This window comes from Ochotona curzoniae, unplaced genomic scaffold (genome assembly GCF_017591425.1).
Source record: "Ochotona curzoniae isolate NIBS_2020 unplaced genomic scaffold, NIBS_Ocur_1.0 contig_43, whole genome shotgun sequence".
NCBI classification, from domain to species: Eukaryota; Metazoa; Chordata; class Mammalia; order Lagomorpha; family Ochotonidae; genus Ochotona; species Ochotona curzoniae.
Genome location: NW_024466218.1, coordinates 36,076,820 through 36,103,343, shown reverse-complemented (window position 1 = coordinate 36,103,343; position 26,524 = coordinate 36,076,820). Strand labels below are relative to the sequence as shown.

Here is a 26,524-nt window from a genome sequence, read left to right as displayed (position 1 = left end):
AGAGTAATTATAATCAAGAGTTCCTTGTGAGATTGGGAAAGAGAAAGCACGTGCTGATACTTGCTGATCTGCACTCATTGTGATACAGGGAGATTGCGTGTCTTTGTTTTACAGATTTACTTGCGATTCCTGGACTATGAGATGCAGAATTCGAATGAGTGCAAGCGGAACTTCGTGGCGGTCTATGACGGGAGCAGCTCTGTGGAGGACTTGAAAGCTAAATTCTGCAGCACTGTGGCCAACGACGTGATGCTGCGCACGGGTCTCGGGGTCGTCCGCATGTGGGCAGACGAGGGCAGTCGCAACAGCCGCTTTCAGATGCTCTTCACCTCCTTTCAAGAACGTAAGATTCTCTGCGCTCGGCTGTGCTGTCTCAGTCGCGTCTCAGCAGCTGCTAACCGTGCTTTACTCTTGCAGTTTGGGCGCAACAGGGTATCCCCTTGCAAGTTGTTAAAATCACTGACATTGCTTTACTGCATTTTGATCTGATGGCAGCAGAGTCATCTATCATATTTTGATCACTTCTTTCAGCATATGCATCACGGCTGGGCGGTGGTGAGCTTTGCTTGTCTTTGGTTTAGCTCTTTTGAAGCAGGTAGGACTGCTGTGGAAGTTTCTGAGAAAATTTGAGTTCAAACTTTTTTTTTAATTCTACAATAAAATATTTAGCAGATTCTGTTTAGGAACTTATCCTTATAGTCCTATTTATTGCACAAAGGTTTGTGCATACAAAGTTCCAAGTAAATAAGCAAAGAGAGAACATTGCTTGGGAAGACAGTAAATAGAAAATGTATATTTTTTAAATATCTAGAATGATCCCATGGGTGCTGTCCAGTTATGTTCAAAATATAGTAGGTTTTAGAAAATATATTACAAAAATAATGTAAGAATGATAGAGTAGGACTGTTCTTTAGACATCCCAAGTATTTCATATTTTTTAAAATGTGAAAATTAAAAAGAATACTGAAAAAAATCAGATTTTAGGAAATTGTATCTCAAATATTGAGGCTCTACTTTTTTGCTTAAATAGAAAACATTTTTTAAAAAACTCAAGGTCTTTTTATGTTGTTAGTGACAAAGCAGCCACCATGTGGGGTGTGTGTGTGTGTGTTTTAGATTCATAAGCATTAAATGTATTAGATAGTTCTGTTCTGTCACAAATAAATAGCTTTGCCTTTGAAGTCCCCATGGTTTCCCAGCTGGGGAATCCTGAGGCTCTGGAATTCAAATGCCAAATCCGCGGAAGGAAAGGCAATGCGTAAGAGGAAGTAGTCAATGCTTTCAAAATGGCGTAACATCCGCAACTTTTCGCAAACTTACATCACACAGTGTGAAAGGAACAGCGGAAAAGTTATGCTTATTTTTCAAAAGTTTTCTGAACAAGAGAGGAGAGCAGCTCTGGTTCCTAAGATTTTCTCAGGTTTTTTGTCATCCAAGCTGCATGGAAGCAGCACTTTCATTTTAACTGACACACAATCGCAAGCTGCATTGGCCTTCGATAAGACGAGTACAATCTCAGGGTGCAAAGCGGCCTTTCAAGAAGTCATCTGGGCTGTTATCGAAGAGATGCTAATGAGCTGGGACTCAAGGGAGCAGGAGCAACCTCGTTCATAAGATGATGTCATAAAGAAGCAGCTTTCACATTTCAAATTATTTGTTGTTAAAAATACAATGACTGACTTTGGCTTATGCAGAGTGGTAAGGATTAATATAGTAAAGGCAAGATTAATGCCCCAAAATTATAGTTACTGTTTTCATCTTAATTTGTCAGGAAATGTCCAGCATATACGTACTGTAATAGTTGAAGTTTGAACCCATGACTTTGGAGGAAATAGTTTAATGGATGAGCGTGTGATCTGACAATGTATTATCGTCTGGCCTGAGCCATGTAGGGTAGATAACTGTGTTGCACAAAGAATTGGCTAATAAAAATTCTCTATCAACTCTAAAACTAGGCTCACCATAATGTCATTTGCATATGCATGAAATGGTCAAATATAGCACACTGTGAATTTGTTATTACAAAAATGTCTGTTTGAAATCATAAATAGGGCTTCAATGTGCATGGTTAAGTGATCTACAGAATTATAATTTTCCAGGGAGTTTTGTAGAAGACAGACTAATTTCCCTAAAGGGAAGACGAGACCCCCAGCCCTTGCTGTACCTCCTGTGCGGACGACTAGCCGAGGGATCAGTGCTGCGACGGCTTTGTCCGTGGGCATCACACACTTCTACAGTGAGTTACAGCGAGTTGGCCCCTGTGCTGTGCCGCCTGCCAGGACCTGCAGTTTACAAGGGACCAAATCCATGATGTCTGCGATGTTCGTCAGTCCAGAGGCAGGCAGTTCCTGCTCACTTTATTGTGATACTCTTTCTTCTTTCTTCTTATGCACTGGGTAGAATTATGCACAATGCCGCTGCGCCATGTGCCACATACAGTTCATCATGTACTGGAATATGTGGGTATAGAATCGATTATTCACTGAAGCCACAGGACTTCAGAGAAAGCTGAAAATTTCAAGGCGAGAATAGACTTCACCCGGTGCTGTGTTTTGAAAGTGAGAGGTGCATAATCACATTAGCATCCTGGTCAATGAAACCAGGAGAATCTTCGTATTGATTCTGAATTCCCCAGACCGCTTTGCTTTATCCAAGCAGCATTTGCAAGTACATTTTTTGTTGTAGTGATTGATCACAGTAGTTGTATAAATTATAAGTGCATATGTATCTATATATTATGCAACTGATTATAATAAGCAACAATCGTCTCCATTAACCAGGCCTGTTCTGTGTTTGAAATGTGAATTTGTGGTAACAATATGAATGGGTAATACCTTTTCTTGGTTTCCAAGACTGTACATTTTCAGCAGTTATTCTGCGGCATTACACAACTAAACTTTGCTCATTTTACACAAGAGCAGCGAGCAACATATTTGTGCTGAGAGAAGACATGCAAGCAAAATGTATGAGCAACAAATTTTTATTGCAATGATGTGCAGGAGTTGTTTCTGATAATCGGAAAAATCAGCTAATATGCTTCATTTCATATTGATTTATAACTATCGCTAATGAAGTCTAAGTTAGAGATTTATTTATGCTAAGGACATTTAAGTTCCACGAGGGTGGAGCTGAAGTATCCTCTAGAAGACAGATTCTGAGATGAGGCGATTGGTTCCTGCCTCATGTGTGGAAGCTGGATGTAGCCCCCACCCCCACCGCTTCTTCTCCACCTCCTGCCTTGGACGGGACCAAAACATTGTCAGGTGATCAACCTGCTTTCATGAGAAAATGCATTTTGCAGAAGAAATAAATTACTTAATCAGTCAGATTTGAGTCTTGTAGTGACACCGAATTAGGCCCAAAACTACCCCTGCAGTGATGCTGAGATGGGCTGGAGCCACCCCTGCAGTGATGCCGAGATGGGCTGGAGGAGCCACCCCTGCAGTGATGCCGAGATGGGCTGGAGGAGCCACCCCTGCAGTGATGCTGAGATGGGCTGGAGGAGCCACCCCTGCAGTGATGCTGAGATGGGCTGGAGGAGCCACCCCTGCAGTGATGCTGAGATGGCCTGGAGGTGCCACCCCTGCAGTGATGCTGAGATGGGCTGGAGGAGCCACCCCTGCAGTGATGCCGAGGTAGGCCTGGAGGTGCCACCCCTGCAGTAATGCCGTGAGTGGGTGAGTTCCAGGAGCCAAACATCACCTTGGCCATCAACTAGCAGCAAGACAAAGCTGGTTACTACCTGATTCCAAGGATTTTTTTTTCTGCCAGTGACCCTATTAAAGCAGGAGGACTCATACCCCAAGAAGACTCTTAGGCCCAGCAAGACTCTTGGCCCTAGCAGGCCTCTCAGCCCAGGAAGACTCTTGGCCCAGGAGGACTCTCGGCCCCAGCAGGACTCTCGGCCCAGGAGGACTCTTGGCCCAGCCAACACCTCTGTTTTACCTGGTGCAGAGGTTCAAGGCTCAGGCTTCTGGTGTATGGAACTGTGAAAATGGATGAGCAGTGTTTAAAGACACCAAGCTTGCAGTGATTCATTACACAGCAAAGGAAAACTGTAGGTCTGGGCACTGAAAATGAGGCTCTGCTCTTACAGACATATGAAGATTTGGAGCAGTTCAGGATTAGGCAGCGCGCAGTGATTGGAGGTCGTTGGGCAATGTGAGAGAAAAAAGCCTAAATTACCTGAGACAGATGGTTACTGGAATTCTAGACTTAATCAAAATCTAGGTTTGGACAGGTGCCAGTTAGAATGCAGATACAAATGAGAAACACTGTGCTAGAAGCCGGAAGGGATGTCCTTGTGCAGCTGCAGGAGATGTAAAGAAAAGATGTTCAGCAGGACCTGTAAGTCACGAATACGTGCTGCTTGGCTCAGTAAGTCACTGAGCCCCCTGTTCAATGTAGCCTGCTTTCTTTTTCTTGTGCCCAGTGACATGTGAGGGAGGATAAACAAACCCAAAGAAAATATAACACAGAAAAATTTAGATAGAATGATTTTCAAAAGTCTTGCCATCTTCATGGGAAAGGGCTTAAAACCTAAGAAGTGACTGCTGAATCAGAGTATAGAGAAGCTGTATTTATGGCTGTGCTCAACGTGCACAGTGTGTTAACTCACATTGAACCAGTGCTGGAAGGCTCATTCAAGGGGTCCACGTGTGACCCGGGTCTTCTGTAGAAAGTTTGGAGCCTACGGAAGGGTCAAGGACATGACCTTCAGTCCTCTGGGCAGGACGCCAGGAGAGAAATCGCCTACAAGAGAATCACGGGGAGGGGGAGGGAGGAGCTTAGCTGACTCTGCAAAAGCACTGAATTGATGGGAGCACCCCAAAGTTCTTGAGCATAATTGCTTCACCAAGGATTGCAACTACAAGGATCGGCAAGAGGTTGTTCGGGACACAAAGCTGTGATGGTGTTTTACCTATCTGATGTATCTCCTCACTTCCTGAAAATGTGCCACCTCTTGTGAGAAAAGAGGATTCTGGGAGATTATCCGAGCCTGTGCAACATCATTAAGCATCATCCAGTGTTTACCAGATGCATTTCAAAACTGTCTCAGTCACTCCCACTTACTGTCCATTGCTCGTTTCTGCACCAAGTCCTGTGGCATTTGCAACCACCATTCCTTCCTTCCTTCCTTCCTTCCTTCCTTCCTTCCTTCCTTCCTTCCTTCCTTTCTCTCTTTCTTTCTCTCTTTCTTTCTTTCTTTCTTTCTTTCTTTCTTTCTTTCTTTCTTTCTTTCTTTCTTTCTTTCTTTCTTTCTTTCTTTCTTTCTTTCTTTCTTTCTTTCTCTCTCTTCCTTTCTCTCTCTGTCTCTCTTTCTTTCTTTCCTCATAGCCCCCTACATGGAAAGAACGTGTGCTCCAGGGACCTATTTCAGGCAGCTCATGGAGTGCACCTGGAAACCACCTCTGCACCAGGTGCAGATGATGCAGATGGAGAGATTGGAGATGCTGTCAGCAGGGGACGTTTGGGAGATAAAGCAGTAGAAGCCAGAGGGCGAGTCCAGGAGGGAAGGACGTTAGCGTGACTGTGCTGTGCTGACTTGCTTGTACAGATCTCATATGTAGCACTTTGCTGGAGTGCAGCATGAATCTGTGGCTGTGTAGATATCACACACTAATCATATCGTGTTATATGGCTGAAGAGTTTCTAAGAGTTGGCGTTGAGCCAATCAAAGCAAAACGTTCGGTGTCCTTGGCCTAATCAAAATTCCTCCTAAGGAGAGGAATGGGAAAAATCAGAAAAATTCCAAACTTCAGTAAATATTTTTGTTAACCAAAAAGGAACAAACTGCCTCATTGTGCCCGTGACCAGGTGGCCAGGGACTTTGGGTGGTGGCATTGCCCCCTGTAGTGCCTGTAGTCTCTTTCCTTAGTGAAACACATTTTGAATAGTTTAATTTTATTATCTATCCCGATTTGCAATTGTATTTGACCTTGATTGTTTTAGAGAAAAACACATATTATTATAAATTTTTTCCCATTTTCTCTCTTAATTTTTCCAATAAGCCAATCTATATTTGAAAATGTGTTATTTCCATGTTAGTGAAAGTTACAGTTCATCTATATAGACCCAAACTGAGTTGGTTATATTTTGGTAGAAATCCTTAAAATGTTGCTAAGCATAATAAAATTGCCAATTAATATTTACTTTATAATTAACATTATTTTTTTCCTTTTTAAGACTCTATCAAGTTTAATTTATTGGTATCATATGACCTCTTAGTGCAAAATTAGGGGCTTGAATTATTTTGTTTAGACAAAAAACAAATGGCAAAATATGCCATGTTCTACCCAGGAAAAATATGTAAAACTCAGTGGTGGAGCCAACACCAAACAGTGCCTGAAAAGCAAAGTTGGAGCTGTTATAAATCAGCCCTGGGACAAGAGCTGCGTACGAGCAGCATTAGGTTTTCAGAATACAGCATTTCAGGTGATACTTGATAAAGCAAAAAAGGAAGCCTGACGGGCTTGCCACGTAAGTCCTGAAGTTCTCCTGCTGACATTGGAGTGGGGTGGCTGCGGCAGGATGGAGCCTTTCTATTCATTAAGACCTTGGGACTATTCAGAGTACAGGCTGCAAAGAAACTGAATATGCTCCTTACTGCAACCATCACATCTAATTCGCCATGTGAGTCACTCACCTGGGGTGTTAGTGCGGCTGTGTGTGGGTATGTGACAGTCTGCCTGGTGTGTGTGTGTGTGTGTGTGTGTGTGTGTGTGTGTGTGTGTGAGGTGGCTGTGAAGGGATGTAGAAGAGTTTGAACAGGTGTGTATGTCGCTGTGCTCACACAAGCCGGGACAGAGTTGAGTGAAATTTAGACAAATCCCGAAATAATGAAGTTAAATAAAGAATCCAAGGGAAGCAAGATGCAGAGAAATGTTGGTGAAAATTTAACAGATGGTGCCGAAGGGAGGCGGGGGTTCTCTGGCCAGGGAATCCAGATGAAGTAGTAGATTTTTTAAAAATTTTTTGAAAATTTATTTTATTTTTATTGCAAAGTCAGATTTACAGAAAGATCTCTGTCCGTTGGTTCACTCCCCAAGGGGCTGTGATGGCTGGAGCTGAGCCAAAGCAAGGCCACAAGCCAGGAGTTTCCAAATCTCTCATGTGAGTGCAGGCTCCCGAGGCTTTGGGCCGTCCTCCACTGCTTTTCTAGGCCACCAGCAGGGAGCTGGATGGGAAGTGGAACAGCTGGGATATGAGCCAGAATCGACGTGGGATTCAGACACATTCAAGGCAAGGATTTAGCCACTGAGCCATTGTGTCGGTCCCTGACGTAGTCGTCTTCACGGACAGCCCTACCAAGCTTCACTATTTCCAGGTATTTCTCATACAGTGCAGTGTCTCCGTTGAGTTTGGCCTCAGTTTCCAATGAGAGTTTCACTGATTATGAAGTACAGTTACTTGAAATGTGTGCCTCCAATAGACAGCTGAGGTTTTGTTGCAATTTTGCTTAATCTTCAAGAACAGTAGTTAGTGGCTTTCCAGAACTCAAAAGGAGAAATAATCGTCATAGAATAATCGTGAGTGGCTTCAGAATGAAAATAGCAAGTGTGAATTAAAACCTTCTAACTACAATATTAAAATGATCTTAATATGGAGAAAACTCTGATAAATCATGACACAGTCAAGGCTAGATTTGTCACATTATGCAATCCGTGTTTGTAAACTCTTGTTAAGCACATTAAATGGGATTCCCTTTATTTCTAGTGTTGCGGGTGTCAGTCCTCCCTTTGCCTTCCCTTAGTTAATTCACCTTTCTCAGAATTCTTAGCCATCCCTTAAGCACTGCGTCTCTGAAGCTTTGGTCATAGATGTAAACATCACCGAGACCTGGGGAAAGCGCCCCACCTTGTGGCCAGAATGGGAATACATGAGGATGGAAAAAATGAAGCCCCAAAACACAGCAACAAGATAATTACAAAATGCTTTCTGAGTTCATTTATTATTTGTATAACAAAACATGTAAACCAAACATCGTTTCATCATAATACTCGTTTTCATGGATATTTGAATTTTACATAAAAATTTTACATCTTTTAATTCTGTTCCACCATTTTTTTTTAAATCAGTTCTCTTGTATGTGAAAGCAATTATTTTCCTGGCTCAAAACTCTGAAAATTGGAGTGAGTGTTTAACCTAGTGTAAGACACCTATTTGCCATTTGGAGTTTCTGCGTGTGACACCCAATTCCAGTTCCCGACTTCAGGTTCCTGCTAATGTGGATCCCGGAGGAGGCAGGGAGAGCTGTGCCCAGTAGCTGCCAGCCTGGCACCTGGGCACCCAGGATGAGTTCTGGGCTCCCGGTGCAGCCCAGCGCAGCCCCGGGCTTAGCAGGCCAAGGAATGAGCATTCTCCTCTGTCTCTCTGTCTCTCTGTCTCTCTGTCTCTGTCTCTCTGTCTCTGTCTCTTTGTCTCTCTGTCTCTGTCTCTCTGTCTCTGTCTCTCTGTCTCGGTCTTGCGCACAGAGTGGGCAGAGTGGGGAAGGAGTGATGCAGAGAACTAAGGGAAGTCTGCTGGACTTCTGTCTTTGCCTTACACTGCGAGTATTGCTGATTTTTATAGGAATGTTTGTCTTATGCGAAGTATTCCCTTGACAATTTTGAGTCATATGGCAAATGTAGTAAAGAAGTCACCTCTGAAAAATTATAACATGCGCTTTTGAATGTGAAGCATTTGCATTGCTTACATAATAATGGTCAGCAATGCGGTTTTATTGATTGATGAACTGTCATTTCAAGGTATGTGTTGTGTGTGTTGTGTGATTTACATCCACAATGTGTTAAGTTCTAAACAGGGCAGTTAATGGGGGAATCCGCCTATGTTTTTTCCTGGCATTATTCTAGGAACTGGTTTTTCATCGCCCTTGCTTTTGCCAACGTTTGTAGAACTCCAATGAAAGAGAAAGGAATACAAAAGAAGCAAGCAAACCCTGCCATGACTGACAGACACTTAGCATGTCCCACTCCCTGCACATCTCCTGAACATTTTGCTCAGGGAAGATGAGCGCCGAGGGCAGTGGCACTGAGGCATTAACCGCTCGCGGTGAATCCGCTGGCAGGAAGAAAGACGTCTGCTTAGTTGTGTGAGAATTTCTACCCATACAGGGTTACAGAACCGTTACTGAAGAAAGTTAAAATTAAAATTTCATTTTGCGAGGGATCCGAAGGGAGTGGTATTTCCACGAAGGTAAAGCAAGTTGGCATTAAAGCCCCTCTGCCCACGATTGTTCCCACGCAGTCCCGAGCACAGACGGCTACAACTGTGCCTCGACTCGAACTGAAAAACGTGTGTTCTTTCTTAACTTTGAAGCCTTACAGCATTTTGTTGGCTCAGATTATTTTTCGTAATTGTTTATCCTGATTTCTTACCTTGCTGGGGATCAGGTTTTACTTCCCTTTTTCTCTATTTGTTTGCGACCTGGAGGCCGTGAACATTGTGTATCTTCATTGAAACCTAAATGTAACCCAGTAAGATGACTGCGTCACCACAACGGATTTTTTAGATTTTATTTATTTTTATTACAAAGTCAGATATACAGAGAGGAGGAGCGATAGAGAAGATCTTCCATCTGATGATTCACTCCCCAAGTGAGCACAACGGCCGGTGCTGCACCGATCTGAAGCCAGGAGCCAGGAGCCTCTTCCGGGTCTCCCACATGGGTGCAGGGTCTGAAGGCCTTGGACTGTCCTCTGCTGCTTTCCCAGCCACAAGCAGGGAGCTGGATGGGAAGTGGAGCTGCTGGGATTACAACTGGCACCCATATGGGATCCCGGTGCGTTTAAGGCGAGGACTTTAGCAGCTAGGCCACGGCGGCGGGCCCCACAAGGCTTTTACATGTGAATAGTAGACCTAATCATAGGTTGCTCAGGAGGTAATTATTCTTGGTTCTGAATTTCCAAGACTTTCTTCATTTTTCATATACTTCTCTGATGTGACAGGGTTTGACTGACAGTTTTTCTTTACAAATTTGTTGATAAGTTGATTTTTCATAATTGCCCAGGTAGACTCAGTGAGTGTTCTTGTACGTTGGAAGTCCACACAGAGAACTTCTCTCTGTGGTCTGATTCATACAGGTGATTGGCAGCTAAGTTTGCTGAGTGAATACAGCCACGATAATAGAAGCCACGTGGATCGCACGCTGCGCAAGGCATGTCATGCAGTGTGCACAGCTCAGCCCCCGCTCAGGAAGGCGGTCTGTGTGAGGGAACCCAAGACAGTTTGCCTCTCAGCAGTTCGTCCACCGTGTCACAGATTTCCCTCCCAGACTGTCACTCCTCACCCTTCTGTGTCCCCCACGCCTCTGCACGGACCCCAGCCGTGCTGTGTGCAGATTTCATTGTGAACGACTCACAACACAGAGTTGCTCACAGCATTTTCTGTCTTGTTTCTTGTGTTTTAGCTCCTTGTGAAGGCAATACGTTCTTCTGCCATAGTAACATGTGCATTAACAACACCTTGGTGTGCAACGGACTGCAGAACTGCGTGTACCCTTGGGACGAAAACCACTGCAAAGGTAACAACCAGTCCTTGGAATTTGCAAAGTTCTCTACCCACGGAAGTGGAAAGAAATTCACGTACATAGAAAAGTTTAAATCTTAGCTGTATGGTAGCTCCTGTGAGCTCTGCATATCCTGTAACTGATTTGCAAGCCCTTTTCTTCACCTTTTAGTCATACTGAATGTGGAGGGGTCCTTCGTTAACTCGCAGTGAACTGTCCTTAACACTGGAACATGCATTGTAGGCGCCCCGTTACTTCAGAGTGCCAAGCCACGGAAAGGGCCTTTCCAGGAATGCATCGCCCAACTGGTCCTTCCATACAACAATTACTTATTCCAGTTTGTCTCCGTTGGTCTTTGCGCACATAGCCAGAAAGAAAATGCACTGAAGGAAAATGTGTGCTTTCAAAAGTGCCTGTTTTGCCATGACAATGCTTTGCTTTCCTCCCAGTGATGTTGCTCTCGTTTTGCGCATGTGAACAGGAATCCTTGACTGATGCATTAATATTGCATGTTTTAGTTAAGATGAAGGCACAAGCTATTTTGTTTCGGTTTAATGCTAAGTAACTTGCAAAGGAAGATAAATAAGCTAAAAACTCTTTCTTCTTGGAAGCGCAATGTATCTATTAAAATGTCCTGTGGATGGAAGAGCGAAGTATTGTCACAGTAGCTACTGTGTCACGCAGTCAGTTAGAAAAGGAGGTCCAAGACCAACCGTCGTGGCGATGGACATGAGCGCTGGCGATCAGTATGTCTGTGCAAAGGGCCGCTGCTGAGTAGAAGGGAAGTTAAGCCCTTTCCGAATTGTGCAGACAGCTTTGGGGATGAGTATTAGCGTTGACTTTTTCATCCAGTGTGGTGTGTTCCCCTGGCGTGATAGGAACATTTGAAATAAGACAACTTTCACAGAAACGCAAAGTCCACAATCACTTTTCCCAGAAGGTAAGACCATCTGTTTGACTTCTGGGTCATGCGCTTTTGATAAAACACACTTTTTCCGATTTTAGTCTGGAGGTTGTTGTCGGTTGTAACACAGCATGTGGTACACCCTGTTTTTTGAAAAGAAAGTTCTGTGGATACATAGCAATGTGTAGATGGTGTTTAGGATGTGATAATCAGTGCCTATTTTTGATTTTATGCCCATTTTAATCATTATTGAAATGATAGTCAATTTTCTATTCCTTATGGTTAAATTCTTATTGAGTCTTCCATTATATAAAGTTTATTTGCTATTTTATTATTCTAACTTATTGTTAAGCCCATGTATGGTTATAAGTGGTTATATCTGAAATAGTCTTGTAAAGTGTGGTAATGTTTTGTTTGAAAAAATGTTCTATCCAAAATTAGAGTAGGATTTAGCTTATCGTGATTTTCTGTTAATCCCATCATGGCTGCTTTTCATATGATGAGCTGCTTTATTCTATTTTTATTTAAAACTTTTTTCTCTTTTCTGTATTTTTTAAAAAAGCATGTTGAATGTTATGTGTCCAGGTCCGGGTCTCTGCATTTACGATGGCCGGGATTTGTTACGTTTCAACATAAGATCCTCCTCCATTCAGAAAGTTTTCCATCTGTGTTTTGTGGAAGAGAAGTTTTTCCCTTTGTCTTTCTCATGCTCATCTCGTGCTCCTGGGACATTTTCGTGTGCATGATAACTTGGCATATTTTACTAAGACTGTTAATTTTTGTTTTTCATATTTCATTTTCACACTGTAGACAGTGTAATTGTCTTCATTTACATTATTAAGAAGGTCACTTCCTTTCTTTTCCATAACCTCTCTGAGCAGAGTTCCATCAGAATGGATGAAGTTGGAAGGCACAAATAGTGGCTCACCAGCCACAGGCATTAATGACACCTAAACAAATGTGGTGGATTTGCTTATATAAATACAGGACAATTGCCAAGGTTTTATTGAATTATACTTTAAATGGTTGACTTTTAAAATAGTTATTACAGTGATGGTTATTTAATTTGGGAAATATGCTATGCAGATCCTCATGCTAGCATTCTGAAGTATCTGTCTTTTGAGTTTGACTTGAATTACCTTTTGACATCAGAATAGTATTGTCACTTTGACTTCAGTTGTACCTGTCATGAACAAACTCACAAAAATACATGTGTGTGAATGCATAGAGCAGTGTGTGTGGTTTAGTTTTCATGTTTCCAATAGTTGAGTTCGAATGTTTTCTTACAACTGTGAGTATAAAAAAATTTGCTGTTTAAAAAATAACCAGATTTTTTCCTCAAGTATCATGATTCAGATGTTACAAATTTTTTCCAAATGTATTTTTCTTTAAATATGGATTACTGGCTATATTTAGCATGATGCATGTTATACATATTAACTAATAACTAGATGTGAATAAGGGAGGCTTACCCTGGTAGCATTATTTTGAAACCACAACACAGGGCCCTTGGAAAAACTCAGCCATTCCTGTTCACACCTGTAAGTGACTGAGAACTGTCCTTTGATTCCTTCCTGTGGTAGAGAAGAGGAAGCCCAGCCTCCTGGATCAGCTGACCAACACCAGCGGGACAGTCATAGGGGTGACTTCCTGCATCGTCATCATCCTCATCATCGTCTCGGTCATCGTCCAGATCAAACAGCCTCGCAAGAAGTACGTTCAGAGGAAGCCGGACTTGGACCAGACCGTGTTCCAGGAGGTGTTCGAGCCGCCCCATTACGAGCTGTGCACGCTCAGAGGGACAGGAGCCACCGCTGACTTTGCTGATGTGGCAGAAGACTTTGACAACTTGCATAAACTGCGGAGGTCATCTTCCAAATGCATTCACGACCATCACTGTGGATCCCAACTGTCCAGCACGAAAGGCAGCCGCAGTAACCTCAGCGCCAGGGATGCGTCCGTCCTGACAGAAATGGCCCCGCAGCCCATCAAACCCCTCATCCCGCCCGTGAGCAGAAGGAACATCCTGGTCATGAAACACAACTACTCCCAGGACGCTGCGGATGCGTGCGATATGGACGACATCGAGGAGGTGCCCACCACCAGCCACCGGCTCTCCCGGCACGACAAAGCTGTCCAGCGGTCAGTATCAGTCGGTTTTTTGATGACAACTGTAACTTGAAGACTGGGCATCCCTCCAGAATCTTGTGCTCTGTTTAGTTTTCTTATTTCAGTTCCCCTTTAATCAACGATTTAAACCCCTCTCCCCATTTTTCTTTCCTTTTCAGTGCTAGACATACGATTCCTAAAATCCAATTCACATGCGTGATATGTGTGCCCACACATGCACACGCAAACCAAAGATACCTCATTTACTTTTCTACATATGCAAATAGCTGTTTATATACAGAATTCATAGTGTGTAATTACTAATACAGATTTCTGTTGCTAGTTTGTTTTCTTACAGCCGTGAATGGCACACCCATCAATACTGACATTTTTTAAGATATGAAATGATCATATTTGTAACAATTGCCTTACCAAAATGGATAGCCCACATTGTTAAACAACATATTTTGCAGCAAAGTATATTTATTTTTGGTATGACAATGGAAATACTTTATTTCAAATATCGCATAACACTTATATTAATAATTGTATGTGATAATATAACGAAATGTGATACATTTACATACAAATGCAGGGAGAAAGAGTAGGAATATTTATTTTCCCTCCTATAATTTGTGAAATATTTGAGAAAATAAGATTTAAATTTTAAAAAGTTTATTGCATATCCCAACCCCAGTAGTGTTTGCGTTGTTTTGCATGTCTGCTGGTGGTTAGTGCATTTTATAAATTCATGTGATTTCTTTGTTCATTATGCATTCTTTAAACCTAAAATAATTTTAGTTGATCTAAAGCAGTTTGCATGCTGATGGAAAATAATCTATTTCCAAGCATTTTATGAGTTTCAGAAATGCTTTTAAGTAAATATTTGTGTGCATATGTTTATTTCCTGTGAAAATATTGCTTTGTTGAATGAAATAGCCGTAACATTCCAGGTTCTGCCTCATTGGGTCTCTAAGCAAACATGAATCTGAATACAACACAACTAGGGTTTAAGGAGAATTCAAGGTAAGCCGATGCTCTCGGTTCCTCCCCTCATTTGCCGTATTTTGTTTTGTTTTGTCTTGTAGTGCTTTAGGGTATGATGTATTCATTGATTATTTGCTGAAATGTGTGTTCCATAACATTCCATAGCCAGAAGTATAACTTGATACAGTGCTTTTGGAGAGGTGATTCTTAGGATACATTTCTTTAAAATAAATATTACTGGTATTATCACCAAGATCACACTGAAGTGTATTAAACTAGGTGTCATGTCAGTAAGCCAAATTTTATACATTTCAACGTGGAGATGCTAAAATAAACAAACTTTCTTCAAAAAATGCTAGAGGAAAAAAAAGACAAGATATTCAAAACAAGAAATAGGACATGCAGTCTCAACATGCCTGAAATCAGTACATGAAATCGGCGATGACTGATAGAATTTGGCGACACTCAAACACTAAAAATTTGGTCATAACCGATGCACTTTAATGTTTGCATGCGTATGTAGCTTATACCGTAGAAGCCAAACGCAGCATGATATTCCAGATTTTATACAATTTGAATGCTTACTCATGTGAAAGACCCCATTATTATCAGTTGTCTATGTGCACGTCTATATTGCCATTGGGTATCACTGTAGCTTCAATTTTTGCACTTGTTGGTCTGTTTCTATTATTAGCCTAATTTGTCTTCGGTTAAATTTGTTTGGCTTCTAACCTATCGGCCATTATTGAGTCAGGCGGATGCGTTTCTGTGCTTTGTACTACCTTGATAAGTTGGTGTGTTTGTATGCATTTTTCATTGGGAGAAAATGTCTTAACTGTGTTTTATTTTCAGAGAAGAACTATTTATACAAACATGGGGACTGTGAAAAGGAAATTCTATAGTGAATTGTGAAAAGCGGACATCTTTCTAAATTCATCCCACTGCCTTTGCCCAAACGTAAGAGTGGCAGACATTTCTGATTCCTTCGGCAAGACGTTCCCGCTGCGACGATCTGTTCATTTCCTGATTTGGTCACCGGCCACCAAGTGCTCCTTAGTTTTTAAATACATTTTGAGATTTACTGGAAACTTGAAGAAGAAATCAGTTCCTGAGCAGGACTGTCCTGACTTCAGCTTCACTGTCAGCTTCCCTTTTGTTTTCTTATTGTTTCGTGTCTTTGTTATATAGCTGTACTTGTGTGAAATGTGGAGAATGAAACACGGCTTTGGATGAACCTGTGTTGTGTGTACGCTGTTTCCATTGGACTGCTAGGGCCTAGTGCATTCCTGAATGATTCTGAACGTTCTGCGGTGAAAGGTGAGAATGCGGACCAAGGAATCCCCAGCTCCAGGTGTCCTGGACATCTGTTGTTACATTGTGATTCAATGCAGCAAAAAGTCATGAGTAACTGCAATAAGAAAAAAATCCCATTTTTTTTATCTTTCCTATATTCTTCAAATTTCCTTTTTGTTTTCTATCAAAGGAAGACACCGCATTTCAGAAATAGTTTTTGCAATCGGATATTTGCCATTCATACCTTCCTATAGAAATGTTTTTGGTTAAGCACTTAGCGACATGACTGAATTCACAGTGTGAGAGCATACCCTGCATGTCAGTACTGGATATTTGAGTTGGGAAAATATCCTTTTTATTAGACACATTGTAAAAAGCATGCATTATCAAATACTGCTGTTAATCTGACATTTCTTTGTGTCATATGCTTGCTACTTGTAATTTTTTATATAAAGATATATAAAATGTCTAATATTTCCTAACTTGAGTTAAGAGAAATGTTTTCTTCACTAGCTTGGGACACGACTGGCTACACAAACACACACTGTGTATCCACGGTTTCCACAGATTACAGAACGGGTAGCCCTTTATCACCAAAATTTAATTCCAAAAATATTTCTTTCCTAAAATTTTATGGTGTATGTTTTCCTTCTATGTAACACTTTTATCAGTGCTTTAAAGTCACATACCATTTTATGACCTAGACTCTATCACCCTGAATCATTGTTATACTCAGGCAAACAGACTATGGCACCTGGAAGCTTGGTGATATAATGGACTCCTCACAAATAAAAGCAAATTAATTTCTGTAGAATTGTATACATATAACCCATGAAGGCTGGTTCCGTGAGTGGATATTTTTAAATTGTGTAACGTGTATTCTTACACTTACATTTTAAGTACAAGAATTACTTTTAACTCTGAGTACCAGCATTTTCAAAACTACTAAGTTGCATAGCTTGAAGTAATTCTGTCTTGTAGGTATCTAAATAGTACGGTCTACAACAATTTAGACTCTGCAGTTCAAGCAGACTTTACAAATTCAATTTCTGTCATATAGTCCTAACTGGAGTTCAATTTCATGTATGTTTTTAAAGGGCAAACTAAAAAATGAAATAATTTTATAATAGAAAAATCAGAGTTACCACAATGTTACTGAAGACTGCATATTATTAAAAACCCTCCTATAAACATAATCATGTCCATAAATTCAATTAATTGGTGAATAGAAAATTGTATGAACAATGACAAATAAAGCTTATTTTCATTGTTATTCCACACATTCTAAACTCTATCAGTATATAATTACTTTTTTAATTTGGGTCGGCTTATTTACTTATCTCATGCTTGTTTTTATAATGTTCAATTCAAAATCAATGTACCAAAGATTTTTTGGAAAGACAGCCATGTTTTATGTCGCTTTCTGTATAGAGGAGTTTGAATAGGATCCCTGTCACTTTGAGTTAGTCATCTCAAGACAAACACAGTGTTTATCCGAGCAGTCATGACAGCAAGCCATCAGCAGCAGGTGTCCTGTGGCTGTGTGTCCTCCTCTGGCAGGGTCTCCTTAGCCCACCCCGTGCTGCTGATGCACTGCTTCTCGGCTGAGCAGGTAGCGACACCAGAAACCCACTCCAAGAATTAAAAGCAAGTTATAAAACTGAAGATCTGTGATAAGAATGGAAAGCCAGTGTGTGATTTAAGGGACAGCAGTTTTATAGCAAAACAAAAACCAGTTCAAATAATGAATACTGGATTTAGCAATGTGCTCACACCGGCTCTTCAGAAAGGAAGATCATTTGGTGAGAGGCAGCGTCCCAGAGGCCTCTTGTGGTCTCTGGCAGTAACCCCAGGTGCTGGGCTATGGGCACGCTGCACTGAAGTGGGGAGATCTTCTGTGAAGGCCTCTGAAGATGCATCTGTTAAAGCTAGGATGGACATTTACCAAGATACGAATTCTATTTAGTGTCCAGGCCCGTGAGACCACGTGCACTGCTTTCCACCTTTGACACATTCAGAAGGGAATGACACAGGTAGGTGAAGGATGAGATGGTTCAAGATGTTCAAGTTACTTTTTTAAATCTTATTTTTGATAAAGTGAATCTATATATCATCAATACAAATGTTTTATTAATTAAATAAGATATTTCTGATAATTAATTCTATCATATTCTATTGATTTTATCAGCTATTTTTTCCTTGTCTGTGTTTGAATTCACTTTTCAGCTTCTTAGTGTTATATCCAACTACTAAGCACTGCTACCTAGCAAGCTCCAAGCCAAGTCTTGTGCTTCTGTCCTGGTCAATTTATTTTCCTAAAATAAGATCAGTGTGCCGATAAGCATGATTGGGGATGATGTCTTTGGACTTGGAAAGGAATCCATCCCACATTATGGATGCGTTGTTTTTCCTGTCACATTATTTTTTGCTACAGAAATACTGCAGGGCATCTGATGGGTTCCTATCCTGTGATTCTCCAGCTTTGATAAACCTAGCTCCTTGGCATTGCTTAAATATTCATCAACATGACTGCATCAGATTTTTTCTATAATATTTCCTTAAAATTGTGTTCCCCCAAATATGGCTTTTGGAAAATCCCATGAGCAGATTTTCTTTAACCTCAGGATGTCATAGCAAATGGCAAAATAGGGTCCTGGTTTTCTTTTCCTTGTAAAAGGGAGAATAATTCATGGAGGATTTGGCGGTGAAATAAGAGATAACGTTATCATGAAGTTTGTATGAGCATTTCATTGACGAGAATGCCTCATGTCAGATTCCAACTGCAGAGAGAAAGTGTTTGCATTTTCTGAGTTATGAGCAGTTACAATCCAAGCCCTGCGCTCGTGTCTGTCCAGCAGCAGGTACTGGAGCGGGCTGACTCTTGTGCCGTGGCTGACCTTTCTCTCCATTATGGAACAAAGCAAACAAACCAGAAACTGTTAACTGAGTAAATAAAAGAAACAAAACTTAATTATCAATTTATTTTCCATTTAATTACTCAGATCTTCCCCCTGCTAAAGTTCTAATAAAATAAAAAAGACAAAACCATATGTGTAAGTAGGTAGAATGTACCTAAGTACTCTTGCTGAGTAAATATAAAGACCTTTGTTAATTTAGAATTATCTTGATTCATGTCAGTAATGAATTGTCTAAATTACATGTGATTTCTGTATGAATTGTCACTCCAATAGATACGAGTGAGACAACTGGTGGAGGTCCCAGGTGGCACACGCCGTAGAGCCATCAGTTCTGCATTTCCTAGTGCCGGTGACAATGCCATGGGATTCTTCAGACATTTTCTGGGGTTCCCTCCGAAATATCCTACACAGATGATCCGTTTATTCACTTTCCTTATTGTATAATCCACATGCTCTCCTCCCTCACTCTGCCTTCTACCTATGCAAACATGGAGACTCATTAATGGTGGTTCATTGTTGGAATGGTTGTTTTCCCACGTGCCTATAATTGTCACACAATACTTAACAGTCACCAGAATCATGATGTATAAATTTTTTTATTTAAAATAAAATGTTTCTTTATGAAGCCTCTACTCTCTATCCATAAGAATAGAAAACCCCAAATTATTTACTGTGATGACTCTTGTTTGGGCATCAACTTTATCCGCTCCCATGGAAGATACAACTATCACATTGTCAAGAATACACAATGTGCGTGCAGTGCGTAATTCAGCAGTTAGAAAGATAAACATGGAACAAACATGTCTTTTTAAAGATTTGTTTATATTTGTTGGAAAAGCAGATCTGCGCAGAGAAGGAAAGAGAAAGATTTCTCATCCACTGCTTCGCTACCCAAATAGTTGGAAAGGCCAGAGAGTCAATCCAAAGCCAGAAGCCAGAAGCTTCTTCCAGATCTCCCTTGCGGATGCAGGGTCCAAGGACCTGGGCCATCCTCACTGCTGTCACGGACTGGGGGAGAGAGCCGGAGCGCAAGTGGAGTAGGTAGGACACCCATCTGGGATGACGGCCGTTACAGGTGGAGGATGAACCTGCAGAGTCACTGTGCCTGCCCCAGAACAAAATATCTGAAGAGGATCAAGAGAAGTTTAGTGAATAGTTTATCTTCTATGTGGCTCTTGAAGGAGAGGCATTATTGTCAAAAAAAAAAAAAAAACTTAATGGAGAAGTGCCCAACGGAAGTGAATTGAGCAGAAAATCCTTTGAGTTGTCGGGAATAAGGAAGCAGATGGGGGAGTGCGAGAAACGCGGGAAGGCTGGAGTTTATGTTACTGCTGGTGAGTGATAGTGTCAGCCCAAGAGTTCACGTACTTTCAAAGGTGAGTATTTTAATTTTCTTGGGAAAAAGGTTGTTTAAAAATAATAGGGCCCGGCACGGTGGCGCAGTGGTTAAGGTCCTCGCCTTGCACGCCCGGGATCCCATATGGGCGCTGGTTCTAATCCCGGCAGCCCCGCTTCCCTTCCAGCTCCCTGCCTGTGGCCTGGGAAAGCAGTCGAGGATGGCCCAAAGCTTTGGGACCCTGCACCCGCGTGGGAGACCCGGAAGAGGCTCCTGGCTTCGGATCGGCATAGCATCGGCCGTTGCACTCACTTGGGGAGTGAATCATTGGATGGAAGATCTTCCTCTCTGTCTCTCCTCTCTGTATATCCGCCTTTCCAATAAAAATAATAAAAATAAATCTTTTAAAAAATAATACTTGGGGCAGAGTACTCTAACAGGTGTATGTAAGCTAGATTGAATGAGCATGAGGTAGAGTAGAGAAAAATCAAAATGATACAAAAGCAAGCATTACGAAGACCATGGATTATTGGGCGATGAGGAACATTTCTCTGAGCTATCTCTTTCTACTGTCTTTTATTGACTAGCAAACATGGTGAGTGTTACATTCAAAACTGTTGTGTTTTACAAGTAATCTTTACCTCGGTCATCTTTAGCTATTCTACGAAAAATAGTGTTTATTGGTGTTGTCATTTATTGTGTATATGAGGAAATTGAAGAGGATTCTAGTAACATCTAAAATTGCACAAAAGCAAATGATGGATTGAAATTTGATGCCAAGTTGACCAAATTGACTGCACAGTCAGCCAGAAATCTTTACCAATGTGCAATATGGCTACATCAGTATGAAACACATACGTTTTGGCTGACATGAATTATACCTAGGGATAGAGGTTCGTAGCCTTGTGTTTCCTCACCTGTGAAGATGTGTGATGGTGTGTTCTCCCCATCCTTCAGCAGGTGAAAGTCAAATGAGCAGTCAGCAGAAGATATTTTATAGCCTATAATGCATGAAAATAAATAATTTATCCTCAATTGTGTGGAAATTTCATTTATAATTTACATGTGGTAGATATGCAAGTTGTAAAAAGCAGCAATGAAGAATAACTTTCTGGTTTTCTTCTGTGAGATACATAATTTCTAGAACCCAGTAATTCTTTACTTGCTTGAATACCATGACAGGCTACTGACCCATCTTCCTTAACTCCCACTCAGCACCAGTGAACAGCACGGAATGCTGGAGCTCAGCTGTACGCCAGGAGCCCCAGTCACCGAGTGTAAAACACAAATTGTTTGACATTAATTCACAGAGCAGCTCGCTAGAATGTAACAAAACAGATAATCATGAAGAGAAGAGCTAATTCACGACTGTGTTTCTCAGATGCAAGCGTGGAGTACTGTGCTGAAAACTGACATCCTCCGGTCCAGTTCTCCAGAGTCGCTTTCCCCGCCTACTTCACGTGTGTGCTTGAAAATGTGCTTGTCGTTGCTAATTTTCACCTTACCAGGGGAAGGCTGCCCCTGTTGAAAGAAGCTTAAGATCTATCGGTGCTATGCATAAGCGACAGACAAGCACTACCACGATGGGGCCCATTATACTTACATTCCTATTTCACTGGCTTCAATCCACAACAGTAGAAATGGTTGTTTTATATCACACCTCCACACACCTGTAAATCAGACACTTATGACAAAAATGTTTTTTCTGCTTCTTATCTGGTTTGGAAAACTCCCCCAAAGATACTATCTTTTAAAAATACTAGTGAGCTGGCATTTGTGCAGGCTGGTGAAGACAGCATCGCCAAGCAGATCAGCCAGGTAAATGAGATGGAAAGGAATGAGCATCACTCATTGTAAGCTCGTCCGAGTCTGAAACAACTTAACTGAGGAAAGGATGCCGACAGGCAGGCCCTGACACCAGCGTGCTGTTGATAACCCATACTTCAGAATTCCCAGCTTCTCACATGGGTTGGAGGCAGCCAACAGAGTTGGCCAGTCTAGACATCTTTCAGAAAAATTGGGAACTGCTTCATTGCCATCGGCAATTTGCTTCTGTTGCAACAAGTGGGGAAATTGTATCTAAATGAAGAAGTGTTTCCATTCATTACAGAACATCTGTCCTGGTACGTGACTTTTATTTCTATAGGATATTGTTTTGTATGTGAATTTATGTTGTCATTGAAAACACTTTGTTTTTCCATTGGTAGCATTCTAGTTGTTTGAAAGAGAATGCCTTGAAAAGGAATATGTATATTTGCTTTGAAAATGTAATTCAACATTTTAAAACCATGTTATCCACTTGTGCATGCTCATTTGTCCTTTCAGAGCAGATTAACACTGCTATAAATGGTAAAGGTAGAAACAGTGGCTATGCTTGGGAATGATGTTAGATACTATTTACTTTATTTTCCTATTGATACTTGTTTCTCAAAATAAGGTCATGTGTATCGTTGTTTGGCTGGATTATCCAGAAAGGACTGCATCTCTCTACACAGGTTAATACATTTAAAATGCAAACACAGACAGATTGTTTTAACTATTAATTCATCTTTAGACTACTGCATCTGAGAGCAATAACTCAACACTTTAATTTATTCTTAGAAGGAATGTTTTATTAAGAATGTGAGCATGTTTCTTTGTTGCTGTGTTCAAGTATAAATCACAAAATAAGCATTTTCTAAGACAAGAGAACTTCCAGTTGTCTACCAGTTTAAAATATTTGTAAAATTTCCAGACTTATTGCAACAAATTATAGTTCTCAGTCTTGATGTAATTTCATTACTCATCAAACATTAGAAAATCAAATTATTATTCTAAATCTATATAATGATACATGATAAATTAATAATACAAATTGAATGAAAGTGGGTGTATAATTCACATCCTAGTTTTTCATTCAACTACTGAAAGGGACTTTATCACTTAGTATCATCATTTTCCTTCTTTTCAGCATTATTTTCCTCTAAATTTAATAACAGTGTGCTAATACTTCCCTAAAACATCCTTAATTTGAGTTGCATTCCATCAGCTAGAATGCTACATGATAATTTCAGATTAGCGTGGTTATACGCCATTATTTCTTGTTTTTTAATACAACCCAATGATTTCTTAGCCAGTGGATTGTTCTAAGCATAAAAAGAGAAAATGATCATTATAAAATTTAACAAGTTTTTGAGAACCAGTCTAAGCAGTTAATGCAAATGTACACCAGCTTGTTGGTTACATCAACTCAGCCAAATGAATGTGAGTCACTGTGGGGAAGTTCCAGTGACCCCTGGGCTGCCACAGAGCTGGAACCATCAGCAGCTCCAGTCTCGCCTCCATGCTTGCATGGAAGGCAAGAGTTGCAATTTAACTTACAGATTTTTACTCTACCTTCCTAATAATGTTACTTTAGAAAATTCCAAATTGCCTTTGGTTTATTTTGAAATACATGAACAGTAGTTTGTGAAATTCAGCCTACAAGATTTATACTCATATTTAATCTAGGAACTTTGTACTCTGTATGAAACTACTACCATGAATATACTTTTATAAACACCAATGAGAAACTCTTGACAATTGGGAAAGGAGGAGGAAATGCAGGGCAGTGCCGACTGACCAATCAAAGTTAGCAGGAACTTTACTTGCTAAAATCCCAGAGGTAAAGACAAGGTGTGTCTTCGGACAAATTGTTGCTTCTTGATGTTACAAAGTAACAGGAATAAAAGGTGTGCTGAACATGGCACACACTTTACTTGGTAAAGCAAAATCATCAATTTCTGGAATCTGAATGAAGCAGCAAGGGAAAGAAAAATTTTGAATGATTGGAAGTAGATTAAAAATTATAGGCTGGGATGGTGTCGTTGCAGGCTAAGCCCCCACGTGTGGCACTGGCACCCCACACCGACTCCTGTACAGTGCTGACTGCTCCACTTCTCGTCCAGCTCACTGCTCAAGGCCCGGGAAGACGGTGGAGGCTGGCCCAAGTCTTTGGGACCCTGCACCCCGGAGAGAGACCAGGAAGAAGCTCCTGACTCCCAGCTTCAAATCAACACAGCTTCAGCCTTTGTAATCACTTGAGGAGTGAACCATTGGATAGAAGACCTCTTTCTCTTTCTGTATCTTTCCTTCTCTCTGAAATTCTGTGTTTCCATTAAAAGTAAATAAAATCTTTTTTAAAAAATTAAAAAGAACTTAATAAAACAGTAAAAACTGAACTTCTAAGTATGTATGCTGTGTGATCAGAATTTTTTTAGAGGAAGTGTTAGCCGTTGTTTTTTTTTTTTTTTCCTGTATTTTCAACTACAACTGGATTGCAAATCCACTGAAATTCTTGTTAACCCTGGTTTTGTCTCATGTGGATTTTAATAATAATAATCAAACTCTTAAAGAAAAGAAGCCTTCACTCCCCCAAGTGTCTGTTCTCATGGTTTCTTGCTTTACCAACTTTCTTCCCACCACCATTTTTTCCCTTCCTGCACAACTTGTGTTTACTTTGAGTCATTTACGACACCAGATGTCTTAGGTTTCTGTCTCAGGTTTGAAGCTCTCATCATTTTTTACTACCAAGACAATTGATCTGATCATGATCCTGATTGTCACATAGGACTAATATGTTGTAAGGCTCATTTTTGTCTGCTGCTGTGGTCACAGGTAAATTTTGCCGCTGCTATTTTCTCCAAATAACGATGTTTATGGCATGGTATCTTCCTTCCTGCCTCTACTACATAATCATTAGTACAATGCTCAGCATTGGATTCACATGCTGAGTCTACCATCAAAATGTCAATAGGTAGAAGCTAGCAAAGGTGAAATAGCATGTCTGGATCCATGAATGTGAACATTGGCTGCTCTAAAGAAGATTCCGCTAATGGGCCCATAACAGATGGATGCACTTGCTGATCACGCCCACTGAACTGTGAGCAACAATCTGCATATTCTTACGGTAAGAGCAAAGCTCTTTCCAAATGCAAGCCTTCAAAAGTCCCCGGTCAGACATTTTCAATTGTGACAATTTCTTTGGCCCAAACTTTCAAATTGTAAACACAATCTGTTGAAGTGTAGATGAATTAAATGTCTCTCTTGTTTTAGTACTGAACACAAATGAAATAAGTGCAGAGGCAGAAATTTTATCTGCCTTGCCAAGCGATGAACGTAAAATCTCCCAATACAGATAAAAACTCAGGTGACACTCCAAAGCCAGAGTAAACTCACTTATCAGCTTTAATGGATATAGGATGCTATTTTATCATATTTTTTTTTCTGTTTTGTGTGCTATTTATCACTGTGACATTTTAAATATGTGCTTAACCCTAAACCTCACATCTCAAGCCTGAGTGGCCTTGCATGCTCAGTGGCAATGCAGCCACGAGGGGTTGGTTAACAGACACAATGAGTCGAGACAGCTTTGGATCGCTGAGCTTCGACAAAAGGTGGCTGAGTCCACCTTACTGCGTGGAAGCCCTACCTCCACATTGCCAACAGACATGTGAGTACTAACACTGCAGGATGCTGGGTGTTGGAGCTGTGCGGTCACTGTCAGACTCAGGTTCTCCCAACCAGGGTCCTTGGTCTAGCACCCTTCCTAAGTGTTTTTATCACCGAGTATTCTGAGCATGATAAATGGAAATTAAAATGAAGAATATTTAGGATGATGTATCACAAAGCGATCAAGAACCTCCTCTACCAGGGCCCGATGTCTTTGGCTCAGCTTCATCTGCTGCTGTCCTGTATGTCCCTTGCCACTTACTGGTTACTCTGTGCCCCACCTAAGAACAAAATGAGATCACCCAGCTGCTAGTTCACTCACCAAATGCCTGCAACATCTGGGGCTAAGTCACATCAACGCTAGAAGCAGGTAGCCGGAACCCAACTGTTTTGAGTCATTGTCTGCTGCTTCAGAGGATACATATCAGCAAGAAGCTGGAGTCCGAAGTGGAAATGAGCCTTGGACATAGCTGTTCCAGTCCAGCTTGTTTCTAGTGCTGTATTAAACGCCCATATCAATTACTCCTTCAGTAAATGCGAGTTGGGAAGGAAAGTGGGGGCACTGACCTGAATCCCATTCTTCTTTCTTCCCCTGCAAGCCCAGAGAGAAAACAATCAGGAGAAAAACAAATATCCAGTAATTTCTCCTTGCAAATTTGCTGTTACCTCTTGATAGTGAGTAATGTTGAAATGTAATGAGGAATATGTACCTGCAGAATGATTTTAGCATAATATGCATTGTCTGTATAAAGTGGTGATAAGCAGATTTACACTCATGGGTTTACAGTGCAAGATAGGATAAATATTCCACTGTCAGCATGTGATTGTCAAGTGGTCCTCATGTTGTCACAGAGAACTTGAACCTATGTCTGCAATCTTCCTCATGTGTTCCTCTGCACCATGGATCAGCTGTACCATTGCATTATTGGTACATTTGGGGCCTGCACGAAGCATTGGGATTTCTGTTCCTACTTTGAGAATAGAGCATGATTGTTTTACCC

At 41.0% G+C, this 26,524-nt stretch overlaps 1 protein-coding gene across 1 annotated transcript in view; it reads left to right on the top strand.

Annotated features, from left to right (window-relative positions):
• The window catches only part of NETO1 (neuropilin and tolloid like 1), an 88,911-nt gene extending 73,195 nt beyond the window's left edge, over positions 1–15,716 (top strand). Inside the window, exons 7-11 of the mRNA XM_040985119.1 lie at positions 115–343; positions 10,409–10,522; positions 12,995–13,553; positions 14,474–14,546; positions 15,360–15,716. Coding sequence (XP_040841053.1) covers positions 115–343; positions 10,409–10,522; positions 12,995–13,553; positions 14,474–14,534 — 963 coding nt within the window. The 3' untranslated portion in view covers positions 14,535–14,546; positions 15,360–15,716. The remainder of the gene's footprint in view (positions 1–114; positions 344–10,408; positions 10,523–12,994; positions 13,554–14,473; positions 14,547–15,359) is intronic.
• The last annotated feature ends 10,808 nt before the right edge of the window (positions 15,717–26,524 follow it).